This window comes from Uloborus diversus, chromosome 3 (assembly GCF_026930045.1).
Source record: "Uloborus diversus isolate 005 chromosome 3, Udiv.v.3.1, whole genome shotgun sequence".
NCBI lineage: Eukaryota > Metazoa > Arthropoda > Arachnida > Araneae > Uloboridae > Uloborus > Uloborus diversus.
Window position 1 is genome coordinate 26,278,843 of NC_072733.1, and position 20,532 is coordinate 26,299,374.

General features: G+C 31.7%; 1 protein-coding gene across 1 annotated transcript in view; it reads right to left on the reverse strand.

Annotated features, from left to right (window-relative positions):
• Window positions 1–429: 429 nt before the first annotated feature.
• Window positions 430–20,532, reverse strand: part of LOC129218380 (proton channel OtopLc-like) — an 88,565-nt gene continuing 68,462 nt past the window's right edge. Inside the window, exons 3-7 of the mRNA XM_054852622.1 lie at window positions 14,251–14,377; window positions 9,504–9,702; window positions 4,342–4,496; window positions 2,867–3,083; window positions 430–2,758 (exon numbers count right to left, since the gene is read on the reverse strand). Of these exons, the coding sequence (XP_054708597.1) occupies window positions 1,794–2,758; window positions 2,867–3,083; window positions 4,342–4,496; window positions 9,504–9,702; window positions 14,251–14,377 (1,663 nt within the window). The 3' untranslated portion in view covers window positions 430–1,793. The remainder of the gene's footprint in view (window positions 2,759–2,866; window positions 3,084–4,341; window positions 4,497–9,503; window positions 9,703–14,250; window positions 14,378–20,532) is intronic.

Here is a 20,532-nt window from a genome sequence, read left to right on the forward strand (position 1 = left end):
TTCATTGCGGTGCATTAGAAATATCAAATGATTTTGATAAAGTTAAGTACATTTAATGAATAGGAAAAACTTTTTAAGAATTGTTGAGAAAGTTCTATAAATAATTTAGTTTAGTGAAATATTTAATGCTCAGATCTTTGCATGGTTTGAATGAACAATACGTTTATTGGATAGATATAACATAGGTCAGCCATGAATCTTCGTGCATTTAATAAATAGAAAAACTATTTAACAGTTATTGGGAAAGTTCTATAAGTGATTTAGTTTAATAATATATTTAATGTTCAGTTCTTTATATATGAATAATATGCATCTTAGGTAAATTTTTCATACGTCAACCACAAAATCAAGTCAATTACTTTCTGCTAGAGATTTAGTTAATGTTATAGAAAAGAATGTCAGAGTACAAAATAAAACATAAAATCCATCTTTCATATGAAAGCCTTTAATAAACTTTGCAGTGCACTACGATGAATTTACAGAAATAAGAACAGAAATGGAAAGTACATGAGATTCATATATTTACAGTCAAAAACTAAAAATACACTAAAGCTTCGCTTTATGCATATGTATGAAACAAATTAAAATGATGCTATTTTCCAGTTAACATTAAATATACACGTCTTCCTTTTATAAAAATTTGATATCAAAAAAGTTTCGGTTAAAAGGCTAAAATGTATGTAAAATTAAGGTTCAGTGTTGAAATACTATTCAATTATTCAATTTCGTGTTAAGAGAAAATATAACCTTTTTTGTTTGGCTGATAGGTTATCTTTCACATAAGAAGTCTTCTGGTTTTCCGATTTATAATATCTGTATGCTTCTTAGTTGATATTTTCTCATTCTGTTAAGTTCTTTGGGAAAACTTAGTCAAACAGTCATTGAAGATTTATCTCTTGTGATATTTAAGAAAATTATAAAAATCACATTTTGAGATCTTCTTAACAGAAAAAGGTACTATTGCACTTGCTACGTAATTGTGCACACTGCTTGGTCAAAATTTTGACTTTAGCAATTAATAATTCTAATTTCTTGCATAGTGAACTGCAAAAGAGTGTCACTAATATCACGTCTACCAAAAGTTGCTGTTGCAAAATGTTTTGCTGATGCATGGTATGAGAACTTCATATTCTAGTCACTAATTTTAGATTGGCAGTATCGTTTAGTTTCAAGTGCAACACCAAGTACTATTAGAAAATGTGAATAAATGCTACAATGAGAAAGCTTTTAATGACAGTAATGAGCTGCGAAAGTTCGGTAAAGTTGTACACTTTTCTGGTGATGTTTTGTGAAAAAGATGAATAAAACTTTTCAATTCATATTTTCATGTGTGACAATTTGTTTATTGTGAATGAAAAAGTTTGTTTTTTCTTCAATGATAAATACTCTAAAACGAAAAATAAAGGCAAGAAATGCTTCAAATTAAATGAAATATACTTAGATGTTTTATAAAATTAAAAAAAATCCCATTCTGATACATAAATGCTCATTCTTTGGTATTTAGGCTGAGATGTGAAAGATTCAAAACATTCTCTTAGCATTATATGAAAATTTCAATGAAGTAATTAATTTATTTTTACTTCTGATAAAGTAATACACTTTTTGAAAACAAATATGTACTTATTAATGTCTTTCGAAATAAAACATCTCTAGCAACAAAACCAATAGAACCTGGCGCAATTTTTTAATGCAAAATCTATTTTAGTTATTTTAAGAATAAAATATTTAACAAGATTAAACAAGATTCAGTCTTTATAAAAGCGGGAATGCTTATAAATGCATAAGACATGATCTTAGTTATCCATGCTATAACCAGACTTCCATGCTTCCATCATAAAAACAGATGAATGGAATCTGTAAAACATGACAACAGGCAGTAGCAGTCTAGATATCAGACCCCAAGGAATAAGCCCGAAGAATTGAAGCTGAAGTTGGCTTGAGACGTGATTATGGTCTGTAAACGATTCCGTAATCCATAACACTATATTAGTAAATGCAAGGAAAGTGACAATTTGTCTACCAGGACGTGAACTTTCATGTTTGCATTTTGCTGAGCAGCATTTCTGACCGACTTTATGAAAAAGAATGGACTGCGCTAGAGACTGAATTATCATTAAACCTCCATCAATAAATACCACCAAGTACCTGGGATTCAAGAGGTGAGTTGAACCTACAACTAAAGAGCAGGTACCGTGTATATAAACAGCAAAAACACCAATATTCTGAAGAACTCTATGAAGGTTTTGGCGTCGACTATAATCCGTGCACATGCACCCAACGCGACACAAACCCAAGAGTATGCCTAAGAGGGAGAGACCCAAAATGGCGCAATGAACTGTTATCATTATAAATAAGGTTTCTTCTTTGAGATTCTGATTATTCGTTAGAACAAAGAACAGAATGAGGACAACAATGCCTACAGCCAACACCAATAAACCCAAAAATAGGCCTTTACTTGATCCCTTGCAGTCAACTTTACGAGAATGCTTCTCAGTGACAACACGTATTTCCAATCCTTCCCTTTTTGGTGACCACGAGTTTGCCCTTCTGGTAATTCTTCTTCGGCAGTTGCTGAAACTTTCCCATAAAATATAGTTTACTGATGCGCCAACTAAACAGTACTGCACTATGAATGGTATAATGAAAGGTTGTGCTTTGTCCCAAATGATACCAATTGTAGTATTTTGATAACACTGCCTGAGCGAAAGAATATCTTCCATTTTATCTTCATGTTCAAGCCATATACAATTAGGAGACACTAAAAGAAAAATATGTATGAATTAATTTTTAAACAACTTTAACAAGATAAACGTGTACAGTTTAGTTAATAAGCTATTTTACAGTAATAAACAAACGTAAGATTTACCATAAACTTCATGCCTGCCATCAGAGTACACAGCATGAGCAGACATGTTAAAACCCTCTGGAGGGAAACGATCAGAAGCATTTAGGTTAGCATGGCTATCATCGAGCCAACTCTTTGCTGTTTCCCAAACAATCAGACGCAGCCATACTGCAATATTAGTAGCCATCAGGTGCATAAGCACTATGTGACGACACCATCCAAGATTCTGGATTGCTTTCTGTTAAAAAAGAAAACATGTTTATTACTTAGTAATATTTTATTTACTATTTTTCCGTGAAAACTCCAGATAAGTGTTCTTTTTCAGCTGTAATTCTTTAAAGCAAATTGAATTTTACATTGCAATTGATCAATACTTCCATTTTTAATTGAAAAAACGGATTTTTTCAACAACTGTAATTTACAGATTTTTTCAAAAAACGAGACTTTGTAAGTATTATATTAAACAAAATGTAGAATATATTTAAATTTTGCATTAAAGAAAAACATGACACTAATATGTCGAAAGCATACCATATGGAAATAGTAAAAATCAAGAAGACTATATTGTGCTTCAAAAAGTAGTATAAAAAAAGGGGGGAGGATGTCTTTTGCTCTCATTACAAAATTGCCGTAATCGTTGCTTAATAATATTACGATTACACTTTGTTGCAACTCTGGAAACCCCGTTTCAGGCAACTATTGAGATGTTAACAATTCACTTAACGTCAGTCTGGTTGAAGACTGAATCTTCCACGTTGGGATGCTTCATATTCGTGATTCATGAAACATTCCTATCAACTTATTTTTGTGTAGTCACAAGGTTCAGATAAAAAAATAAGTTAAAAAAAAATCTTACTTATATCGCATATTTAATACTAATAATGCATCTTAGTTACTTTCAAATTTTGAAGTTTTGATGTCCTGTTTGGGATATTGTGTTCGGATATTTTGATTACACTTTTCGTGTGCTTTGAAAGACATTTTCTGGAAATTTGTGTGTTTTTTTAATATCATCTTTCAATATTTAACTTGGTATTGCTAAAAAAAAATCTATTGACTTTTTAAAACTTGCTACAGGTTATTTTCCATTTTAGTTTTTTAACCCCAAAATATTATTTTTAATCTATTCATCTTTAAAAAAAATTCTGTCGTATTTTTAATTAATACAATTTGAGATCCTGACACGTTTTTATACACCGTTTCTATTAACAGAGAATTCCGACATCCGAGGCACTAGCGGTCCCAATTAGCTCGGATAATCGAGGTTCTACTGTATGCAATTATATTGCCTCAATCAGGAACAAAATTCAGAAGTGGCTTTAAAAAATCAAGAGTAACTTTGTTGAGTAAGTCAAATTTAAAAATGTGCAAGACTGACTTTGTAAAACAAAACGTTATCGTAAACGTTACTATGAGTGTTTTAAAAGCATGGTAATATGCTTTTTCAAACTACTTTGGTACGAATGTTTATTTTATTTTTAAGATAAAAATGTTACCTGAGAGTTTAGTGATAAGAAGTGCATTTGCATAAAAGTGAAGAGAGCAAGTATGATGGGCTGTACGAAGTTAAGTTTATCCACACATGGTTTCTCCATCGTAAATAGTGTTGCTATTTCTAGTCCAATAGCAATGAGAGTTCCCAATCCAAATACTGAAAGAAAATGAAAATTATAAATCAATTTAATCTGAATAAGCTTTTGAAGGTTTTAACTGCTTCAATATGTCACTAATAGGTATGCGAGAATAGAACAAAGCTAAGGGTGATTATAACTGAAGATTCAGAAACACATAAAAATATAAATTTTTCAAGACTGTTGGATATATTAATAAAAACTTTTTAAGCATTTCCTGAGAAATACAGCCCTTGCTAGATAGAATTTATAATCTGTGGTTGTGTGCAATTTTCAATAAGTTAGGTATATTCTGATTATATTTGTTATTTGTGTATTTATGCATGATAATTTTCTTGAAAGTTTTATTTTGAAGGCGATGTAGAGTCTCCAATTTTGTGCGTGTGTTCCAGTCTCTCTCAACCCTTCACTTTTTTAATACAAGAAATAACCTACTTTATACTACTAAAGCTAATTAGAGAAAATTTATATAATTTCCAAAGAGCCAGTAGTAAGCCAGAAAATGAACCAAAGCTTAATCACAATATTAATTTCAGAGGTTTATATAATTAGAAACGGTAGTAGTATTTGGAACATAGCATTTGAAATATTTTAAAGATATGAGTAATTTTCAATAAAGAACTGAGAGAACTGTTATCATGCTTTTTCACGTTTTTTCGAGGAGTTTATTTAAATGAGAAACAAGTGTACTAACCCAATAAAAGAACATCCCCAACCAGTAGACAAACACAATATTTTCTAGTAGTTTTCTTTTTGAAGTTAATTAGCAAAAAGTTATTTCTGTCCCCAATTCAACAAAAAAAAAAATGTTTTGAGACCTTAATTATTAAAATCATGAATGTTTTTTTACTCTTCGGTCTACTCTGATTGGACTTTGACTCTATACATGGAGCACCTTTTATTGATTAATTAAAACTAATGCAGTTAGTTAGCTTAACTAATGATAAAACTAATGATTAAAAACTGCTTCTTCATCAACTTTTCTGTTTATCAGAGTACGGGTACATCTAAGAATAGTTGGATTTTTTCCTCTTTCAATTTTTGCTTTATTTAAAACGAACATAACATACTGATTTGTAACTTACTGTCGATTGACACACGTGTTTTGCCAAGTCGGTTTTTGAGGACTGAACATTTTAATCAAAGGAGAAGAGTATCTTCAACTGTTTTTCAACCATTCGTGAGATTTAAAACACGAGCGTCATTAAATAACAAAAACATGTACAAAATACGAATCACAAGAATTAGTGTAAATAAATAAATTTCATAGTACACTGAAAAACTTCTACCAAAATCCTTATCAAACTTGCATTTTAATTTTAAAACAAATTCGATATTCCAAAATATGATGCAGCTATTTGTTCAATATTTGAAAATTAGAAAATAACAAATGCATTTAACATTTGTTCTGTTATAATCTGCGTTTGCTTATTAATTAAAATATGACACTGAATCATTTGAAGCATGTATTTTTGCTTGTTTTAAATAATGATTTTAGTATCAAGCAAAACTATTTAGATAACCCGCCCAAATAAGAAGATAAACAACCAAAGCCTCCAACTTATTACTGAATTTTTTTTCTCACTTCTAATTTTGAAAATACGTACGTCCCAATTTTGGTATAAACGTTTTCTCACCTTTGCAGCAATGAATTCTAATTTTCGTCAATTATCAACCCATTCCTGTATTCCCTGTATCGGTTATTTGAAAAAATTTGTAATGTTCCTGATTGTTGTTCAGTTTTAAAGCTTGTCTATTAGTACATGAAATATGCGTTCTCAAGCATTATCGCAGCGTTATTGATAGATGCATTATTGTAGGGTACTATGAAAAACCTATATGGGCAATTCCACGGGACTGACATTCACAGAGCAAAACGATAAGTATTTTGAAACATAAACCATAAAATATTAATTTTTAAAAACATATTTTCGCCTTGCTTATTGTACTTTTGAAGCTGAATTTCATGGTATAATTGAATTTCCAAAATATATATTGGGTGATTTTAGAAAAATTATTAAAAGCATGGTAAATGACTGACATGAATGTAAGCTGTGTGAACAGTAATATTGATTCAATAACAGATTTTTTTAAAGTAAAAGAAATTTCTATTGAATTCAGATCTGGATCAAAGAACAATGGATAAACTTTCGGCAGCATTTGAGTTGGAAAATATTGATACAATAAAGAATTACAGTAATTAGAACGGTTCGGTAACTGACTGACATCCCGGTAACTGACTGACATTTCTGAAATTTTCTAAATAAACTAATGCAAATGTTCAAAATAAAGCAGCAAAACTAATAAATACGTTCACATAAAAGCTAAGCAATGAAAATACGTTTGTTAAATTTAATACAGTGAACGTGGGTTATTGAATCAGTGGTTAATTGAATCAACCGCGTTAATGAATCAAATTGTCAAAAACAGAATAAAATTTAGCTTAATTGAATTAGCCGCTTTATTGAATCAGCCGCTTTATGGAATCAAAACTGTTTAGAACAAACGTGATTCATATAAGCGGCGGCCACTGTATTGCTAAAATAAATATTTGCATTACATACGACAAGTTAGTAACTGACTGACAATTTGGCAATTGACTGATATTACAAACATGCAACACAAAATATCCATTAAAAATATTTTTTTTCTCCTACTTTATTGATTTCTTCAAGCTGAGTTTAATGGTATAATTGAATTTTTTAAATGCATTCTATATCATTAAAAAAAAATGTTAAAAGCATGGTGACTGACTGACATGAATGCAACCTGCGGGAAAAGTAGTATAGATTGAAAAAAGATTGTCCTCTGAAAGCAAAAGGAAATTTTTATAAATTTAAATTGGAGTCAAGGAATAATGAATAACCTTTTAGCATATGGCATTTGATTTCAAAAATATTACTAAAATAACAAAATTACAGTAATTAGAACACCCTGGTGAGGTATTTGGCTGACATTTCTAAAATTCCTGTATATCCTAATATAAAAAATTCAGAATTATGCAGTAACACAAACAAATAAATGTAGACAAAAGCAGAGCGTTCTTTGATATTAGGGCTAGACCAGGGTTCCCTCAGCCTATGAGGACCCCCAAAATGATTAGATCATATAAAAAATTACTATGTAATTTAGTTTAAATATACTAATTATGATGTTTAAAAGCAAGGGCGATACAAAACGTATATATAAAGATTGATTTTTAACATCAAAATAACAATTTTAGCTACCCAGTATTTTGTTCAAGTAGTCTACACCTTCAGTGTACTCTAGCTGTAATATATAAAATAACATAAACTGTAGGCGCTTGCAACCCTGCAGCCTTTCCTTAGATTTTTTTTTTTTGGTACCATCTATAAATGTGTTTGACCGAATGTCTAACAGCCTTAAAATTTGTAAATAAAACTCTACGCAAAAGAAAGGTAATTAAAATAAGATTTTATTTGTTTCTATCGATAACCTCTTTTCCCACAGTTTTTTTTTTTAATTGCTAGAGGATTAAAAAATCTTTTTTTTTCCCTTCAGTATTTTAAAATGGATCTCATCCTTGTAAAATTATTGAGCTTTAAAAAGTAAACTTTTTCTATTTCTTCTACATCATCTTAGTCACTCATATGACTGAACAAGTTCTTTTTTTTCAAGAATTGCACATTAGCTTTTCCCCTATTATCATCTATCACTCTTACTACAAAATATTGCAGATCACAAGGAACTCCATAGAAATGTTCCTCACTAGCAGTCACTTCCTATATTTCTGAATTTCTTTTCCACCCTGTGAAAGTTGTGACATTGTAAATTTGTCTTTTGGCTGTACTGACTATAAAATGCTTTCCTCTTCTATTTTGAATTGATGAGTTTTTCGAATATTAGGCAATTATTTTCGAAATTTAGGCCCAAGCATTACTAAATTGTGTAAGAATGAATAATGAACAAAATCAATAAAATATGTTATCGTTCTTAAAATTACGAGTTGGGTGTTTGATATCATTAAAAGTCTAAAAATAAAATAACTCTGTTTTCGGGAGTAATAAATACACTGCAGCCATTTTAAAGTTAAACAGAATGTCAGTCAGTTACCCAGGAATTTTCGGTGTTCGGTTGTAAACTTACAATTCTACTTATTCAGCATTTAAATACTCCTTATGTAGGCAGAGAATATGAATTTTGGTATATTTCCACCAATAATTTTCATGCTGAGGGGAAAAGGTTGTTTTTTTATGGTAACTGACTGACATTCATAAACTGATTTTAAGATTGTTTCTGAACGAAACATTATAAAGATATGTATTGGTGTAAACTTCCAGTATGAAACTTACAATATGTACTAAATTATGAGTGTGACAAAATGTACTAACATTTTTTTCTTTTAGTTAGAATTTTTTTGGGGGAAAAAGGTTGATTACTATAGACCAAATTTTCCCCAAAAAATCAGGAAAGGAAATAGACATCTGTTACGGCTTATTTTAAATACGAAAAATTATAAATTAAAATTTAACATGGTACACTTAAAAAATATATATATTTCAAGCTTTTAAATGATATACAATATTTATAGTTTTGTTAATATTGAAATTTTGGTGCTCAGGTTGACATTTTCGTGGAATTGCTCAGACATATATTTTTTTCTAGACATCTGAAACCTTCTCTTCGCTGAAGTGAATGTTAGGCCCAACTTTATACTGCGTAAAATAACGTTTTTATTTTAGTTTTCTTTTATTGGAGATTGTGGCTTTTGAAAAAAATGTACTTATTTAGTGATATATTTTCTTTCTCTCTCTGCTTTTTCTTTCTTTTTTTCCTTTTAGCCCGATGAGTATCTACAATACATTGCGCCTGCATAACTTCGAATTTGTTTCAATTTTTCGTCTCAAGATATATAATATGCAACCTATGTGATCTTGTACTAGTATAGTTTGAAGTTTTAAGAAAGTATTCCATTCCAATAACAGAATAGAAGAAACGGGCATGAAAAATTATTAAACTATAACAAATATATAAAGATACTAAAAGTCTATACAGTGTATATGTACCGAGAGCTCCAACTCTGAAAAATATGCTGATTTCTGGAATGGGATACGCTTTTCGTCGTAAAACGGATTCTGTTTCCGGATTGTCTTGGTCCAGTTCTTCTAATTCGTCTAGCCCGGGACATTTTTGAAGAATAAGGCTCATGTAAATGCAAAGTATACATAGAATAGCGACTCCGATTAGGAATGTAAATAAATATCCCTAAAAAAGAAAGACTCATTTTTAAATTATAAAAACTAACAGTAAAAGAAAATGTTTTAAAAATATGAACAACAAAGAAGGTATGCATTCAAACACCTAGAATGATTAATATAAAAATGAAAAGCACAGTCATAGAAAAAATAGAAACAATCATTTTATGCCCATGATACAAGATACATGAAATGTTCCAATCTGGACTCCCATATCGCCTTTGTGAGCACCCTGCCAAAGGTAGGTATGAGTATAGTAGTGATATTGCAAAATGTAAGGGGTATGTATTCAATTTATTTTTTTTTTCGTTTTAATGCTTTATTTATGCATATTATAAAATATTATGCATATTATAAAATGCTTTAAAGATAACTTTAAAGCATTTTATTTTTATCAATGATTTAACTACATTCGTCGTCAACTTCCTTTTGTCCTCTAGTGTGCAAATTTTTAATCTTGCACAGATAAAAATCGATTAGTTTTGGATCAAATATCCGGCAATGGCACTTTAGATGTCAATATGGTTTTCCACTTTCTCGATACGTAGCAATAGGAAAAAAAAGGAAACCAAATGGTGCAATGTTGATAAAGTATGGTGGTTGAGACAACCTGCTGACTTGTTAATTGCTTCCAATCAATGCAACCAATTTATTAATTGCTGCCAGGGTTCGTCTAAGCAGTGTGGTCTTGCATACTCATGTTTCAGAATCTTGCTTTTTCTGTTGACAAGCACTGGAATAGCTCGCAATACATTTCACCGTCAAATTTCCCTCTATTCCGATCACCAAAACACGTTCTATGTAACAAAAGCTGGACTAAAATTAAAAATGCCATTTTTTCAGATATTTTGCTTGAAATCGAATTGAATTTAATGGATCCGGGGTTGAAAAAACACTAAAGTTGCACTAAAGGAAAAAATACTGTTGATAACGAGAGTAATTAAAGCAGTGATTTAAAAAAAAAAGGAAAAAAATGGTAGAGGAGTTTAAGATTTGACACCTTTACTTTATTTTACGCGGATGAGTTTTGGTTTTACGCGGATGCGGCACTGCAAACATATAAAATTCTCCCCTCTTTAAAAATCCAAATTCCAAAAACTGGAGACATTTTACGCGATTGGTTCCAGAGCTCTTTCTAGAAGTAAAGTTATTGAACTCACACAGTTCAGGGCTCACTGGAAGAAGAGCTTTTAGGAGTGACAAAGGAGGCCAAATCGGTGACACACAACCAAAAACGTTCACATTGAAAATTTTGAGCCATTCCTAGACAATAGAAATGATCTTTCTGAATTGTTAGTGAAAGAAGATTCTATCATGGAAATGACTCAAGTGATCATGGATGCGTTAATGCTCTGCAAAGAATTACAGAAAAAAATTCTTAATGACTGCCAAAAGACTATCATAGCCAGGGCGGTCATTCCAAGCTCGTCAGCTTGCGAGATCGAGATTTTCGCTCACGTGACCGTTTGTGATGTAGAAATGTCGCTAAGTAGTATTCTCATCTACTCGAACTTAGCTTGCGACTAGGTTCGAGTAGATTAGAATACTACTTTGCAACATTTCTACATCACAACCGATCACGTGAACGAAAATCTCGATCTCGCAAGCTGACGAGCTTGGAATGACCACCCAGCTCCTTTTATAAACAGAACACGAAATTAATTTATGTTTTCTTTATACATGTTGTGCATAAAAGTCGATATAACTACACATTAAACTTATTATACAATTAGTCATCACTAAAATGAAGTATTTTGTTATCTACGGAACCAAACCCCTATTTTAACACTAATATTAGGTCTCAATTAACGCGGTTTCGATTTACGCGGCATTTCCGTGGAACGTAACCCCCGCGTAAAACGAGGGTCTACACTATAAAAAAAAATCCGGAAACGTTTCTGAGTATATCGTGCAGCTGCGGTTCATGAAATTTTCAAAAACGTTTCTGAGTATTTCGGAATTATCTTTCTGTAATGTCCATAAACGTGTCTGAGTATTTCGGAATCCTCTTTCAATGTTTCTGAGTATTTTGGAATACTCTTTCTGTATTTTTCAGAAACGTTTCTGAGTATTTCAGAATCCTCTTTCCGTAATTTCCAGAAATGTTTCTGAGTATTCTGTGCAGCTGTGGTTCATGAAAGTTTCGAAAACGTTTCCGAGTATTTCGGAACTCTCCAAACAATTTTCAAAAACGTTTCCGAGAATTTCAGAATCCTTTTTCCGTGATTTTTTCTAAAATATAATTTTTTACTATAGTATTGCATACCATATCAGTTTCAGTTCATTCATATCTAACAGCAATGAAACAAGCAATTTTAGAATCATTCGTGGATTTTTTTTCTGAATTTCTAATGACAAATAGCATGGTTAACAGCGTAATATATGCACAGTTATAAATTTTTGAAAATTTATGAAAATTTTGAAATAATATAGTAGTTTCATTCCTAATCACAAAATCGTCAGGGGATGGAAGGGGGGGGTACTTTCTCAAAAGTGGGATTGTTTGTTAAACAATCTTAAACTTCAGTTTTTCTCTCAATATTTTCAAGACAAAATTATCAACATATTGTATTTTTAATGCAGAACTTAAAAACATATCTTGTAGCAAACTTGATAGCTTTTATTTTCGGATAAAATTTGACAGAACTTACCTTCCCTTCACGTCAAGGACGAACAAAGTGTACTGAAAAGTGCCAACAGAGAAATTGGTGAATTTAAATATGACACCAAGTCCTCCTGTTGGAACCATTCGGGTTGATTCTTCTGTTCTTGCCCTTTTCCAGTTCATCACAAATATAAATACTTAATCAAAATAGGGTACTGATTTTATTTTTATAATGTGCGCAAAATGCATTATGTATTTTATTTATTAAAACATTGAATTCTATTGCATGATTACTCCATTTCATATATACGAGTTTCCCCCCCCCCACACCATAAGAGTGATGGTGAACCCATAAAATGCTATAAAGTGCCCCCCCCCCAAAAAAAAAGCAATCCCTGAAAATGTCAATGGCAGTCTGCGTGGTGAACGCCCTTCGTCTTCTCCCCATATGTACATTGTATATTAATAACATAGTATTTAAAAAATGATCACTTTTAAAACAATGACATGAAATAATATTTCTTTTTATTTCGGCTTGTAATTGCAGCTGTTCCATTTTTGCCACTGACTCATTCCTCCTGACTGTCCTATATTAAACTAGTATATCCACGAAGGAAATGTTATTTACCGAACAACTAATGTCAAGGAATTTTTTATTGTCCACCACATTTAACAAAATGAATAAGCACATGAATTAATTGTATAACTATGTTGCTTACTAATAGATAACTGGGCCATTTTCTAATAGTACAACTATTTTTAAATAAATGAATAAATTATAATAAAAAAAGATAAATAATACTGGCACATTTTTTGTAAGGCATATTACAATACTAGAAAACATTTGCATTACCATATTTTTAATGAATTAAACAATTGATTTTTTTTTTGAACCAATGTATGTATATCTAAGTATTTCGAAATAACTTTTCTGTGATTGCTTTTCAAATATAAATCTTATTTCTTTTGCGTAATTAATCAGTTTCAATTGGTTACAACAAATAGTACACTGCGCACATAGGTATGTAGGATAACTTAAAATTAATTCGATAAACCCAAAAACAGTAACAATTGGAGCCTCATCAAATGCAAATCAACAAAAATATAAATGTATATAACAACATGTTTTAAAATATTCATTAATACTTACAAATGAACATGAGCGGAAGAAAATCTAAGTACCTCCATTACAACTGAAAAAGTAATCCAAAGGGTTTCGTTTCATTAAGTATAAAAACGGGTGTTCAAACTATTCACGCTTGAACACACAATATATATGTAATCATGGTCGCACCGGCAATTGTAAAGAAGCAAATCGTTATTAACTAACTTAATAGCTGCGTACATCGTCTAAAAAATCAAGGGCAGCCCGAAATGCAAAGGCGTAAAACTAGTTTCGACACAATTTACTACTCTCTAGACATGAAATAACAAGCAATCCAATGCTAAACAGTTGCTGACTGCAGCAGCCATAGAAAAGGAAAAAAAAATAAGCTCTCGTTATTTCCGACTCACTGGCGCCAGTGTTGGAAAGATAAAATAAGTTTCGAAGCATTGCGCCTCACTTCCGCTTCTAGATTTTTTGAAATAACAAAAAGCTTTCTGAATATTGAGGAGTTCGCTATTGGATGAAGGATTCTTATTATTTCGGAAACGTTTCCAATATACCCAGAAACGTTTCCGAAATTTGTTACAGTGTACTATACTAAGATACAGCATTGCTTTCCGGTCCCACTAGTATATGAACGACATAACTATGAGTCATTTTGGAACATAATTGTATTTTATACACAAATAACTTTTGTATTTCATTTCATAAACAATGACGATCAAATACTCTGGTCATTCACAAATAATTTCAGGTTTTGAAGGCATTAGGCTTGTTAGTTTCAATCTAGAATACGGAATATTTAATATATAATGAAAATACATGTGAAAATAAAAGTAACTTACATGATAGAAGAATAATGGCACACTATTGGGTAGTATTTCTGTGGTGACTAGAACAGCAGTGGCTGCAACTAGAAGCTTTGCGTAGAGGCTGCTTAGTAAGTGGGTAGTGCCACGTACCGGTTTAGGCCTTCAAAACAAGTAAGACGTTATTAAGACACAATAGTGGCACTAACCGAAAAATAGTAATCTAAACTAAAAATTGTAAGACTGAATAGAAGATATTGAATCAAAATAGGCACTTACAAATGTATTTGTTTAAAGCACAAAACAATAGATCGATTTCCAGAGCACTTCCAATACTCTAAACTGGACTACTTTCAGAATATATAGGCATGTTTTTATTTTTTTGGAGAAATTATCTAAGTGTTGTTGTTGTTGTTTATTTATTTATTTTTTTTTTCCAAAAATAAAACACTTTTATCAAGCTTTTATTTTTAACTATGATGAAAATACCCTCGTTATTACAACTTTTTTTCTATTTCGTCGCCTCAGAGATATTGAAAGACACTTAAGTCTCAAAATAACAGTAAAATATCCCTTCTGGGGCGTCGGTTTAACGTGTAAATTTTCAACTCCGGATCCATGAAATTAGTTTAGGAGCAAAATGTCCGGAAATAGTATTTTGGACATGTAGCCAATTTTTCTGGATATGTAGCCGATTTTTCAAGTTATTTATCAGGGTGGTGAGGAAGGTCACTCATCACAGCTTTTAAAGGGATCGTTTTGAACACCCTGGTCTTCCATGATCGTGCTGCAGAACTACGCTCTTTCAGGTGGAAATCTTTAAGGATAAACTCACCCGACATTGCACCATCTGGTTTCCCTTTATCCAGTCGCTATTTGATAAAAAAAATCTTGTTTGGCTCATATCCAAAATATCATCGCCAGATCTCTTGATCCAAAACCAATTGATTTTTTATCTATTCAGGATGGAAAACTAGCACACTAGATGGCGATTTGGCAAAAAGTTTTTGATAACCAGGGTAATTGCATCATTTTTCAAAGAAAAAAAAACTTGCTAAAAATTTAGGGTTTAAAAATCATCGTCATTACTATTTAGCCCTCCTCCCGCCAATATGTATTTTCAACATCAACAGCACTTATGAAATCATTGCTGGTTGAAGATCCTTTCCAGTTTTTTTTTTCCGAGTTAACTTCAGCAGTTATTTTATTTTTAATATCAAATTCTATTCAAGTAATATTATTTCGCAATACAAGTAAGAAGTACCTCTTTTTAAGTAGGGGAACATGGGGCAATGTGAAACGGTGAAATATTTTCTCTGCTTTTAGCTCCACCTATCTAGTATTATTTTAACTATGTAGTACCATATGTAGTCTATTCCAGTCAGAAAAAAAAATACCGCCGAAGATTGAAGCATTTTGATAACACAGGCAATTTTCAAAAAATGATACTCATATTGTAATATTTTGTTGTAAGTCAAAAATTATTTTCGTTACTATAAAATGATAAAGTTGTGATTTACATTTCAAATATTAATTGAGATCTCCTAAGAATCAATGCAGCATTAATTTAGTTAATATTCAGATTATTTGTATTTTAAATGAATTGTACAATTAGTCAAGTACATTTGGGGCTAAGTGGATGGGGCAAAATGAAATATTTTGTTTCTATTGCTCACTCAATCATTTGATTTAAATTACTCTTACGTTTTTATTTATTTATTAATTCATTTACATCCCTTCATTTCGTAATTCACTTATTTATTCATTCATTCACTTATTTTCTTATTCATTCATTCTTTTACTCACTCATTTACTTTTCTTCATATACTAATTGATTTATTCATTTAATTATTCGTTTTTTGTTTCATTACCTTTTCATTCATTCATTCAACCTTTTATTTACGAATTCTTCTGACCAAAAGTATGTTTTATAATCAAGTAAAAAATATTTCATTAGAAAAATATTTTATTTTTCATTTTGCCGCCATGAAAAAAAAAGTGAAATTTTTCCACTTTTTTTTTTTTTTTTTGAAAACTCAAATTTACTGCCAAAAAAAAATAAATAAATAAATAAATACTGTTTCAACGCAAGTTTTATTATAAAATACAATGTTCTTTCTTTATGTACTGTAATTTTCAAAACAATTTTCCGATTTGTTAATTTTGAAAATACTCAGTCATCTTAACCATTTCAGTTTGCCCCACATTCCTCCACTGTTCATATTTCAAACATTCTTCTTGAAGAAATTTCGTAACATTGGGAAGAATTTGCATTTTGAGCATATTTTTCGTTTTCTTCATTACTCTTATCAGCGCCGATTCACCCAAAGCAGGGTCCAGCGCCTGGTACCTCTCCCTCTAAAAGCTACAGTGTGTGAAACTGACGGTACTTACTATTGTTCAGAAGTAGTAATAGCATAATTTAATCAATAATATCAATTAAAAATAACTTGATATATCAGCATATTTAATAATTAATAGATTCAAAGAAATAAGTTTAACAAATGCATTTACTATACGCGTAGCTTCTCAATGTGACTTCAATATCTTTTGATTTTTTTTTCCGTTATAGAGTGCCCCGAAATTTTGGAGGCGCATAGCTGCATCCCTTATATCAATCTGACTTGGCTCTTTCACCAATAATGACTCCATAATAGTTTTTAAGACACGTAAGTTTTAATTATCAGTAAGGAACGTAAAATTAAATGTTAATAAGGGACATGAAAGGCGTCTGAAATCGAAATTCACACTCGGCAAGTCTGCGTTAATGAAGATTACGTTTAAATAGGATAACAAAAGAAGTCCATCTAACTTCCTCATCACACAATTGATGCGTCTGGTTTGCGATGACGCTGCTATCACCTCCTCAACTAAAGCAATCTTTTACTGTGTGACAAACTGGGGGAAAAAGCATAACACTAATGGCCCTGATTATACATGTCAGCTGAAAAAAAATCATTTGTCAAAAGTATAATCTTTTTTTGTTGTTTCTTCAGTTTTCTATTACTGAAAATGAAGGCAAGAGCAAAGAGGAAGTTCACACACGAGTCAATGCCAGCGTTTAAATTTAACCTAAGTTTCTATTATTTGAAGTGTGTGAAGGTGTGAACGCTAAAGTAATATTTTTTTTTAATAGTAAATATTGCATTGCTGAAATATCAAATGTATGGAATAAAACAGAAAATATTGAAGGCTTTGGGATATCAGAGGCATTATTTATGCTAAGGGGAAACTAAAGGAAGGTTCAATAACAATGTAAAGAATGAAACTATTAATTAAAACAGATTAACTCTACAGCTCATGAATTTCTATTTGCTCATAAAAAAATTTAGGTTTCTAATAATTGCATAAGTAACAAGATAAAATAGTGTTATAAATCGAAATTCCATTTTTGTTCAAACTTAAAATTAAAATGAAAGTGAGAAATGTTTAAATTATGATATAAATAATATAAAAAGTAAAAATTTAAAATTCAAATAGCATAACTATGAACATAAGGTCCTCTACTAGTGATGTCACGCTTTGAGGGGAGAGGAGGGTTCGTAAAACTGTTTCAGTTTCTGATTATTACGAGGAAAGGGGTAACAAGAAGTGTGACATCACACATTTTGGTTGAAAAAGAAAAACACACATATATATATATATATATTAGGGTGTCCCAAAAAAATAAAAGTCGTCTTTTTTAAACGCATACCCTCTTATGTTTTTCCTTTTATATGAAAACCATTGTTAAAAAAGTTTCATGCAATTTGAAGCACGGTAACCCGTGCCGACTTGCGCCTAAAGGCCTAAACATGTAAATAGCACGTGTGTTCATAAGCAAGCGAACGCAGGCGACGCGATACTTTGCGAAGCTAAAACTAGCTGTAAATAGTGCACAGAAAACAAACGAAAACAGAAAAAACATATGTTGGGGGGGGGGGGCTTATTCGTGGCAATTTGAAAACCGTCAAACGTATCAGTACGAATACAATGCGGTCAGCAAGCGCAGTATAGTCCTTCCATAGGGAACGAAACATGGCAGTGGAATTACTAAAGAGATATTTTTAATAGGAGTCGCGTAAAACACCAAATTACGGGCTCGAAACTTTCCTCTAACGGACGAGTTCTGTCTGTTTTGTTTTATGACATTCGAGAAGTAAATTTAACAGTCAGTGAAAGTGCAAATCTCGCTATTTGGGAAAGCATCATCTTTTGGGAAAAGGCAAGCATTCCCACCAAATCGTTGCTAAATTGTGTGAATAAACTTTAAAAACCTGTATCAAATTTGGAGAGACTTACAAAAAGATGCACATAAACTGCAAGAAGTATTCAGGCAGCGCCAACAAGAATTCGAGAGTAATTTAAACAATTTATTCAGTATTGCACATGCTTATGCCCTTCGGTTAATCAAAATAGAGGAAGATGGGATTTTCTCTTTGAGCTGTCAAAGAAGAAAACAGGCGCATTAAATACGATTCCGCTTCAACATCCTCGGAAGTGTATGAACCTGTACAAGAAGATTCCTCCTCGAAATCTAATGAAAACATTAATCCAGAAGATTTCCCTGAAACATTTAAATCAGTACCTGGAACAAGTTTATCAGAACTTGGAACAAGTATATCAGAACCTGTAACAAGTATATCAGAACCTGGAAGAAGTATTCCAGAACCTGGAACAAGTATTCCAGAACCTGGAACAAGTATTCCAGAACCTGGAACAAGTATTCCAGAACCTGGAACAAGTAGTATCAGAACGTAGAACAAGTAAATATGTAATGAGCAGCGATTTTATTATTCCAAAATCAGTTCTTCATTGGACAGGTGTCCAAGTATACGAGATTATGTGTTTATTCTTGAAGCTACTATTGACACACTTGGGTGTAACATTGATGAATTTCCCATAGGTAAATATTCAATTGAAAGAATTCTAACCGAAAAGCGGAAGGAGCACAAGGAAAGAATAGAAATTAGTTTTCAGTACGAGGTACCATATGTAGTGAATTTACCTTGGGATATGAAACTGTTGCCTGCTTTGGGTGCTCAAAAATCAAAAGAAGATCGCTTATCTATAGTTATTTTATATGGATGTGACGAGCAACTCATTGCTGAGTCTAAACCGGATAATTCTACAGGAAAAGAACAAACACAGGCTGTTTGAAAGGCAGTTTTAGATTGGAATCTCGAAGACAAAGTTAAAACTCTCTGTTATGATACTACAGCTTCCAAAACAGGTCATTTAAGTGATTCTTGCACTATTCTTGAGCAAAAAATTGATAGAGAAATGCTTTCCTCTGCTTGCGCCATCATATGTATGAACTGATCCATCCCGCTAAAATACAGTGCTATGGAGGAGCTGCAGAGTTGTCCCGAACTGTACCGTAACTTGGAAAATTTACTTGACTTTTACCGTGCTAAACTTACTAATACCCTTGCTAATACTACGGTCAGGGATGACTATCAAGATTTGATGGAACTACCTATCATATTTTTAGGTGGAGATACAGAAAAAAAAATTTAAAGTAAGACCATCGGGAGCCATGCACCAAGCTCGATGGATGGCTCGAGCGATTTACTCCCTAAAACTATTATTGTTTAGTTCACAACTAAAATTAGATACGAAGGAAAATGAAGCATTGTTTGATGTCTGCTTGTTTTTACTGTGACCATACGTGAAACCATGGCTTCAATGCATTGCATTTTCGCAGTCAAAGCACCCAAAAAAGATTTGTGCTTTTTGAAACAAGTGTACGAAAATGTGGACCCATATCTCAAAAGCTGCTCTACAAAAATTAATCCAGCTTTTATGGTATGGTCAATAATATTTCATTTCTTGATGTGTAAAAGACTGTCTCAATGCTTAGAGCAGTAAACGATGCAACTGAAAGAGCGTTAAAAATGATGCAGGACTTACATGGTTTGCTAACAGCTGATGAGGAACAAAAAGAATTTGTGTTACGTTGCGTTCAAGAGCTCCGAAAGCTCTATCCTAACTGCAAAAAGCAAACATTGAAATAAAAATATGCACAGTAATGTTTCTTGTAGTCTAATATTGTTGTAAATATCTGCTTTAAATAAACTGATGTTGCGTGTAGTAAAGAATTATACAGTTAGCAATTATTCCACTGTAGTCGCAGTACAGGATTTCAGGTCCAACTTTGACCTCAAGTCGGCACGGGTTCCCCTTATTTTATTGCAATAAAATTTTTTTCTCATGTTTCTGAGGTGAAATGGAAAAAATTTGTAGGGTATGCGTATTCAATTTCACAAATTTTTTTTTCGACATTATATCTTGGGACACCCTAATATATATATATATATATATATATATATATATATA